The sequence below is a fragment of the Lytechinus pictus genome, chromosome 9 (genome assembly GCF_037042905.1).
Source record: "Lytechinus pictus isolate F3 Inbred chromosome 9, Lp3.0, whole genome shotgun sequence".
NCBI classification, from domain to species: Eukaryota; Metazoa; Echinodermata; class Echinoidea; order Temnopleuroida; family Toxopneustidae; genus Lytechinus; species Lytechinus pictus.
This window is the reverse complement of record NC_087253.1, coordinates 8969288-8979256: the sequence shown is the minus strand read 5'-3', so window position 1 is coordinate 8979256 and position 9969 is coordinate 8969288. Positions and strand designations below refer to the sequence as shown.

The 9969-nt window shown below is 33.5% G+C and overlaps 1 protein-coding gene across 1 annotated transcript; it reads right to left on the bottom strand.

The window, feature by feature from the left end:
• Positions 1-8567: 8567 nt before the first annotated feature.
• Positions 8568-9623, bottom strand: LOC129267792 (sentrin-specific protease-like). The gene has a single exon (XM_054905417.2). It carries the CDS (start codon positions 9621-9623, stop codon positions 8568-8570), a length of 1056 nt encoding a protein of 351 aa, XP_054761392.2.
• Between the last annotated feature and the right edge of the window lie 346 nt (positions 9624-9969).

Here is a 9969-nt window from a genome sequence, read left to right as displayed (position 1 = left end):
TTATCAGTGCTGCCAATTTGCAGAGCTGCAACTAGTGTGGTAGGAAATTTATTTTCCTTGCTCAAAATTAAAGATGAGTTATCTGGTGAATAAAAAACAATACATCAGCCAAGATATGAATGAAAGATAGATCATTCATGATTTTTTTTTAACAGGGGCTTGGCTAATTATATTTTAAAGATTTTGTTTAATATTGACTGTGTGCTGCCTAATTTCTGTACACACAGGGTATTATTAGAGTAACACAAGGTTATTCATAACCTGGTCCTTTTGCATTGTAGGAGTGCCACTCACAGTTACCAGGTGTACACATGCGTGTCCATGCATGGGTTTGAAAAATACCTCTAAACAGGGTTTATACTTTGATGAAACAACACCCCTAAACAAGGATATTGGCGCGGCTTCTCATATAATACCACCCCCCCCCAAACAGATTTTATATGAATATTACTCCCTAAACAGGTTTCTTTCTTTGTTTTTGTTCGTTTTTAGGACAGCCTTTCAATGAAGAGTGTCAAGGTGTAAAATTCATCCCCTAATTAAACACGTTCACCTAATCGCAAAAAGCTGCCCTTTTAGTTGAAAATCAGCGTTTTTTAATCCTTAATTAAAGGGGAAGTCCAGGCTGAAAATAACTTGATTTAAAAAAAATGTAGAAAAAATGTTCGTGTACACACTGTAGATTTGATGAAAATCCGTCGAATAATAAAAGTTATGAATATTTCAAGTTTTGATTTTGTGACGTCGCATGCAAGCAGCTCTTCCATATGTCATGTGGTAGAAAATAAATAAAATGACATTAAATTTTTCTCAGAAAATTCAAAATATTTTGATCTGAGCTTTTGATATATCCTCAGAAATATTTTTCAATTTTTGAGGAAAAACTGTTTTTATTCTAGGTCATGAAAAAAAATGAATTTAACATATTTTTTATCACATGACCAATGGGGCAGCTGCTCGCATGTGATGTAACAAATCCAAAATTTTAAATATCCATAACTTTTTTATTATTTGACGGATTTTCGTCAAACCTTGACTAATAATTTTCTTTATTATTTCTAAATTTTATAAAATCAAGGTATTTCCAGCCTGGACTTCCCCTTTAATGCGTCATGTATTCCACATTAAAAAAGACAATTTTTTACGCGTTTTCTTGGACGTGCACCTGTACAGCTTTTTTCGGTGAGTGACCCCCTCCCCCCCTTCAACAAAAAGTCCTCTTTATAAAATACAATTGGAAGATTGCTCCTGAAATATATTTTGGGTGTGTGTAGGGGGGTTTCCCTTCTTTCAATTTGTAAAGAAAAACAACGGGCTAGTGCTCTAGTTTTAGTCGCCCTGCACCCCTTTATACTCTATGTTTCTTCGTATATTGAGGAGTAAATTTGAACTAAAAGTCCACCTGATAAAAGAGCATTGGAAGATTGCTCCTGAAATTTAACTTTGTTTTCTGGAGGGGGGTTTCCCTTCTTTCAATTTGTTAACAAAAACAACTGGCTACTGTCTTAGTTTTAGTATTTTTTTGTAGTATATTTTGGGTGTGTGGAGGGGGTTTCCCTTTCAATTTGTAAACAAAAACAACGAGTTAGTACCTTCGTTTTAGTAGCCCACAATCACATACATTCTTATATATTCCATGTTTTTATAGATATTGAGGACTCAATTTCAACCAGAAGTCCTCCTGATGAAAGACAATTGGAAGATTGCTCCTGAAATATATTTTGGGTTTGTGGAGGGGGGGGGGGGTTAATATCTCTCAATTTGTAAACAAAAAGAAAGGGCTAGTGCTTTAGTTTTAGTAGCCCACACTCCTATATACTCCAGTTTTAAGAATATTGAGGAGTATGTAAAAAGAAAGTTCCTGATAAATGAAGAGAGCTATCGTATTTTTGAAGGGGGTGACCCTTTTTATTCCATTTTACAGTGCGTTTCAATAAAAACGGGACAGTTATGAAACGTCTATCAAAATACCCTTTTGAATTATGATGTCTATATTTTGATGTTCATAGATGCTCTGAAATCTTATCGATCAAATTCAAAATGTTTTTTTTATTTTATTTGTTCATGCTTGAGTGCACACGATATGGTTTTGTGGGGGGTTCAAATATAAGATTGCGCTAAGTGGTAGGAAATGAAGTGTATGGTTATAAGACTTCTTGCCAATCAGCAGATTATTTTTGCCATAGTTTTCAGATTTTGGTCGCAAATGTCACGTACAAAGCTGTATATTTACTTTACTTTTTCATTTCAATAAATTATTTTTTTAGCAATGAATATTCTTTCATACTAACATTTTTTGTCAACCAAGAATGACCCAATTTGTAATTAGGAATTTGAGAGCTTGTAATCAATTCAAACCATTTTATTTTATGCAACAAGCAGATGAATCCTTTTCTGTTAGAATTAATAATTTAATATCCTATCTAACACACAATTATAATGATTTGAATAAAGTACAGCAAATTCACCCTATTAACAACTAACAATTAACAATTAGGGGTTTGGTGAATGATAACATCTGTTCTCGTTGTGAAGTAGAGGAAGATATTCATCACGCTTTCATTTCTTGTGATTTGAACAAACCATTCTTTGAATTTTTGAAAAAAATAATCCAGCAAATATTTCATAAAGATTTTGAAATCAATCATTAAAATGTTGTTTAAACATGAGGTAGACGAAAAATTAGTTTTACTTCTGACTATCACACTTTGGTGCATTCACAAAGTCATCGTTTTAAGAAACATGAGTGGAAACGAAAAGAGAGGCAATCTGAAATTCATATTTTTAAGAGAAATAGAAAGAAGAATAGAAATGAAACCTCGGTACAGGAAAAGATATGTTCATCTACCCAAAGAAATTATGGAATATATTTGAAACACTGTGAATTTTATGTTTCCATTTAATGTTTTTTTTTTATTTATGTTAAAGATTACGTAGGATTATTGCACAATTACATTATTATGTAAATTTTTGTTTTAATTTCTGAAATTTCCTGTAATGTCATGTATGCTCATTTTCATAATGTGTTATGTTGTTTTGTTGTAAATAAAATCCTCTAATTGAGGCCAAAAAAAAATGCAATTAGGCATTTCTTTGGTTTACTTTTATTAATTATTAAATATGCAATCCTAAAAAATAACTTTTTTTTAAAGTAACTAAATAAGTTTTTGAGTGAATTTTGAAACATAATTTTAAAAACAATGGCAAAGATAATGAAAATGCTAATAGGAAGTTTACTGCTTAGCATATATTTTGTTTCCTCTCATTTCTGCACAAACCTATTTTTGAACCCTTGACAAATCTCGTGTTTGTTCAAGCATGAACAAAATTAATTTCTTAAAATTGCATTTAAAATATAAGGTTTCAGAGCATCTATAAACATCAAAATATAGACATCATAATTTGAAAAGAATTTTTGATAGACTTTTCAAAACTGTCCAGTTTTTATTGATACGCACTGTATTGATAGAATGAAGGGGCTTGTCCTTTGATAAGGTTCACTGGCCCTCTCTTATTATTTGCGCCCTTTTAAAAAGTATTTCTTTTTTACTATTGAGGGGTGAATAAAAATGAAAGTATTCTTGACTGAAAAGCAAAAGTGAAGATTGCCCCTGAAAGAAATTTCGGGTGTTTGTGGAGGGGAGTTTCCCTTCTGTCAATTCGTTTATAAAGGGGGGGGGGGGGGGGGGGTTAGTGCCTACATTTCAGTAGCCCACACTCCTATATATTATATATATCCTTTTTTTGTCCTTATTTTAGTGTTGACAGTAATTGGGGATTAAATAAAATGTAAAAACCTCCTGATAGCAAACGGAAATATAGCTCCTAGAAGACCATTTGGTTGTTTGTAGGAAGTTTATTAAACCTCATTTCAATTTTTGGATACTAAGAAGGGCTAGGGCTGATTTTTTTAGTTGCCCGCACTTCTATAATATACTCGATGTTTTAAAAATATTGAGAATGATATAATGGAAAAAGATTGCCTGTTGAAAGCAAATAGAAAGATTGCTCCTGGTAGAGCTTTCAGTTGTTTGTAGGGGGTTTCACATATTTGCAATCTAGGTTTACAAACAAGGGGCCAGTCCTAAAGTAAAAAAAAAATAGTGATCCCACCCTCCTGGGAAGATTGATCCATAAAGAAATTTCGGGTATGTGGAGCGAGTTCCCTAATTCCTTCAATACGTTTATATTAACAAGTGGCAAGTGCGCGTACACACACACACACAAACACACACCATCACACTGACACACCCTCACACGGACATATATATATATATATATATATATAGTGCATGCTATAGAGTTCAATATATCATAATATAAGTATCCATAGATTTCAAATTTCTCGTGTGCGTTCATATTCAACGAGGCCGCAGGCCGAGTTGATATATAAACGCACAAGAGAAATTCAAAATTTATGGATGCGAATGACATGGTATACTGAACGACAATAAGCGTGTGCTATGTGTTATATAATATGGTATAACTCTAAATTGTATCAAAATTCGATGTCATGTTTCTAAATTACCAAACTATTGATGGTAGGTGCACTACATATCGACCACCTCCTCACATACATGACTTCATGGAATTGATTATTTTACGGGAAATAAAATTATCGATTCATGTTATCTTTAATTTAACAAAAAAAAGTCGAATCTGAATTTACTCAAGATATCATTTAATCATTCATCTACATGTGTCTTTACGTTAAATACACAATCATATCGGTCAACGTATCGTCAACGTATGTCAAAAAGTTCAGGATAAACATTTACGGTATATTATTAATTTATTTTCGTTTTATTGGAAAAAAAACAACTAAAACTTGCAAGATAGGTATCGCGAAAATAATACTGACCAAAATATTATTTTTGTAATGCATGAACAGAAAGGTTTGCCCTTTTTTATAGCTATATATTTACAGAAGTAGTGAAATGTCTGTCCAACCTGTATTAAGAACATAATACGTTAAAAAGCAAAATGTCAACCAGCATGTTTGTTTTTTTCCTCTTACTTTTAGTTCACACGATGGATTGGATGTTTGAACAATTAATTATTACATGTTTTTATTATAAATTCGCTGTGTGCCTTGTCTTTATTAATACACAGAATTACACATTAATATGCAAAAATATTTAAGTAAAGCATATATTCATGTAACCTGTCAGAGTACACAATCGGTTACTCTGAACAAATTGATTTTTTCGGAAAAACTTTGTTTTAACTTGATACAGCGGAACAAATAATGAATACAGGCAAGTATTCTATTCCAACAAGCATGTAACGCTGCAATGACTTATCTACATTTGATAAGGAAAATTGTCAACACAGTAAAATAGTAGAAACCGTACATGAAATGTATAATATAAGCAAGAGAAATGGATGGTACAGCCTGTAATGACATAAGTGCCTAAAACTAAATATAAAGAGAATAGTACAAATCACCGCTTCTTCTTTTACCATACAGCACGTACGGTTTTTTTTTTCCCATTTCATTTTCCATATTGTTTTATTTTCCAATAAAAATGCATTAAACCATAACTACGCAAAAAAAGATAAGTTTAGTAGAATATTGTTGAAATATATCTTTAAAAAATAACCAAATGTACGAAAGCGAAAGGTAATTTTTAAAGACATAAATGTGAAACATGTTACTACGATTATCTAGAATTACGTAAATGCAACGTTGAAAAGTGAAGCAAACCACTAAAAAACATGAGCTTCTATTTTGAAGCGACTAGATAAAAAACATAACAAAATAAAAAAAATTTAGTATATTTTGATTAAAAATGGCGTTGTCACAATTACTTCTAAAAATTGAGGCAAATTGTTGGAGTATTTCAAGTAATTTCAAAGAATTTTTTTTTTTAAGTAGCACCCCCCCCAAAAGGGGAAAAAAATCAGGAAAGACGGAAAGCCACCGATCATTCAAGACAGCACCATCTTATATACCTCCCCATTAAAAATGAGAGTAGTGATATTAACGGACATGTCATTTGTAACAAATCAATTTATCAAAAATTAGTGAAGTCATTTGTGATTAAACCATTTGAGTTTGGAGACGTATATATTTTATCGTTATGATCACATAAACGTGTTTACTCATTTTGTAAATACGTATTTTGTGCTATGTGTTTGTTGATTCAATCCCAAGAAGTAGTTAGCTTACTTATCAATCGAATAGCTGTATTTAAATTTGAAAAAAAAAATCTGTATCTTCTTTTCAGATTTGGTATGACGAGGACATTAAATTATCAATGACTTTAATGATGACGAATGTGATAAAAAATTGTGTTTTAATTACATTATATGTAAAATTTTTCTTTTAGTCAAGTAATAAAGTGTCAATATCTATAGTGAATGTTGAAAATTACGGGAAAAATATGGAAAATATTTTGATACCCTCACACATTCAAACCTTATTACATGACCAAAAAGGATGCAAAAAATGTTTATAAAACTTGCTTATAAAACTTTACTCGGGAAAACATAATACATTCATTTAATATGTTCAAAACGGCATCGGTATTTGATGATTCCCCTCCTATTATAAAAATGGAAAAATGACCTGTTGCCTGATTTAAGTTTTCTTTAAAATATAAGATACTTAATAGGATTTTAGTTTTCAATAAACAACTGTATTGGATGAAGACTTTTAGAGAAGAAAAATGTTCATGTTTTAACGAGGATTTACAGTATATGTGGTTCTCAAACGCATGTTAAGTTAAGTTTTAAAATGTCATTTTTTTTGTTTTGATAAGATAAGAAAGAAATGATTTTTGATTTGTCCATGTTTGTAATTATAATGAAACAACATCTATTTCTACAAAAAAAACTAATGAGAAAAAAATCCATGTACATTTATTCGCATATGTAAAGAAAAAAAAAATATATATTCTGTATTATTAAGACGAATTAGTTCTCTTTCCGATTTGTTTAACGATTTCAATACTAAATGGATTTACTCGAAGGGATTGTAAAATATTATTCTTTTTTTAGTTGCGTAATATATTTTCTTTCTACTAATGTATTATTTGACCAAATTAACTCAATATTTTGAGGGGCTTAACAGTTTTAAGAAATAATAGACATGCCATTGCTTGTAGGCTATATTTGCAGTCATTTCTTGGGATTAACTTTGACTATTTTACTGTGAGCGTCAGTAAATTAGTGATGAGCAAACTATTTAGGAGGCAGGCGGGATGTAGCTATCTTTCCGAAGCAAAGCTAAGGAAAGATAGCGTATACATCAAGCTTGCCGAGAAAGGGATGCTTTGCCTCGTCTTCTGAAATCAAAAGGTGATTATTTGCTTTACATTCCCAATCTAAAACCAAAGGGAGGAACAAGAATTCATTTTTCCTATCAGGAAAAATTTAGGTACTTAAAAAATCCCTACTGTCCTTCATGATTGATCCTTTTTTTTTTTTTTTTTTACTGGCATGTCTATATGGGGCCTGTTATCACAAAACCTGGAATCAAGTAAAGGTTGTAAATCAAGAATAACTCATTTTCCACTTTGTCGAGTATTTAGGACATGCGTTTGATTTGTTAGAATTGCGTTCATACTCAGCTCTAACTGAAACAGGCCCAAACACCAACTCGTAGACATATCCTACGCACGCCCATGTAGGTCTTGCATGCTTCCATTATGAAATTAGTAGTTATTGTATTAGGAATAATATTCCACGACATCTGAAATCAAACGAAGGAGAAAACATTCGTGTTTCTTAGTAGGAAATAATTTAGTTTTACAAAATCCGTCTTGTCTTTAGACATGTGTATATAGAATGTATGTTCGCATACCCCGAAAGGGGTCGAAACAATTAAGTTCACGTTCAAGTTAAAGATCACTTGTAAAGTGAAATGTCTCTAGGGTTATCCCAAATCTGCAATCGAGTGAAACCGGTAATTCAAGAGTAACTTATTTCCACTCTATTAAAGTAATGTATTTGAGACATGCTCTTGATAATATATGTTCATTAATTGCGTTCAATCTCAGATCTGACTCCATGAAAAAGACCTAAAGACCAACGCGTATACATTAAGTACGCGCGCCCATCTAATTCTTGTGCAAGGTGTTGCGACAGCAAGTAGTGGAAAAGAAAGTATGTAAAAAAAATCACGGGTTACGCACTTTAATTTCCGCATCCTTAAAAAACACATTTCGTGTTATATACCTATATGGACGCAAGATTCAAAGTATGTGAAAAAAAGTGCAAAAAAGAGAAAACGGTTTTCTTATGAAGTGTTTCCATTGAGTCGTCAGACCGTCGCTGCCAGTTGTGATGCAGGCCGTGGATAGAAGCTTTCATATTCCCTATATTTTCAGCCCAACAACCTAACTTAAGACATCTCACAATTGTCTTCACAAATCTTTGGAAAAGAAAATGTTACGTTAAGACACTGTTGGCTTAGAAATATTCAATTTAGCTAAGATTTGGCAGTGTTTAGATTGCCTGACTATGATGATTAGATTGCTTGACTTGTAAGCATGCTTATCTTTCTTTTGGAATACCAACACTTATTTTAAGTGATAACTAAGTTGTCCAGAACGAGTGCACGACTAAAGCATTAATGAACCTCGATACAGATCTAGGACCATCCTATGCCTGTATTCTTTGGAATCTATGTCAGGTATTTCTTCTGCATCCGGTTGAATACTCAAGTAATAGGCAAAGTAACATAGATAAACTCCGCAGTCGTAGGAATTTTTCTGACGTGGAACGGGCACCACCTTTGCCTGACATACGAATGGCATCCCATACTTCTTTTTCCACATGACTGCCAACGCATCTATTGCGAGCTCCATGTCAAGTTCATTTTCTCCATGCAGCGAGTCAAATGACGCAATGGTCTTCGACTTTGGCTGAAAGCCTATAAGAAACCAATGGGCGTTTGTGTTGACTGGAAACAATAACCATTCGTATGATGCAAGATCTGTATTCCTTGCCCACCTCTCCATCAATGTCGCACCTTTCAGAGTTACAAACTGGTACCACTGGGAGAGAAAGGGGTATATTTTCGCTGCCCTACCATCAGTCCTTGACTTCAGATGTATCAGCTCAAGATAAGCGTTGATGATCACGTCATTCAGCCAATTTTCCCTCAGTAATGTTGCCATGTCTCTGTAGCAAACGGCAACTTTATTTATTTGTGCCATAACATCACTATGACACCGTTTGCAATTAACTTTGATAGCCTCTATGATGTCATCATTCAAGGTAGACATTTCTGCTTTCCTTGCCTTCTTGAGACCTCTCTTTGTTTGGGTATGGCGAGACTGCTCTTCATCTTCTTTGGGTAATTTCGTCTCCATGATGTCATTTTTCCAGGTGGAACTCTCTGCTTCTCTTCCCTTCTTGATTCCCGTCTTTGTTTGGGTATGGCTAGACTGCTCTTCGTCTTCTTTGGGTAATTTCCTCTCGATAATGTCATCTTTCCCGGTGGAACTTTCTGCTTTCCTTCCTTTCTTGAGGCCAGTCTTTGTTTGGGTATGGCGAAACTGCTGTTTATTTTCTTCTTGGAATTTTGTTCCTCTAGCCCCTTGACTGGGTACTCTACTGCTGCTTGAATAGCACTGGTCTGACCCTTCTGATGTCACGTATTCATACAAGAGCATATAACTCTGGTCATAGACTGCTGATATGTCTTATGGCCCGGGCGTTTCTATGATGTGGTCATCACAGAGGACCCATCCACTGATGGCTTCAGGTTCCCTAACCATGGCTACATAATGTCCTTGTTGACATGTATCTCCTTTGTGTACAACTACCGACTTTAACTGGAAACGGCACGTGGTGTCTGCATTTTTTGTTTCCTCGGAATATGTCATGATAATCTCATCAGAGGGTTCCACATGTGAAAGTACTTTTCCTTGTCTTTGATTTCTCTGGATAACAACCAACAGAAATGAAGAGACTGTCTTCAACTCCTTCTGTGCTACTTGCAAGCCTTCTTTCAGACAA

Excerpts from the sequence above, each read along its gene's own strand:
- LOC129267792 (XM_054905417.2), bottom strand. The coding sequence starts at position 9,623 with ATGCTCTTGTATGAATACGTGACATCAGAAGGGTCAGACCAGTGCTAT.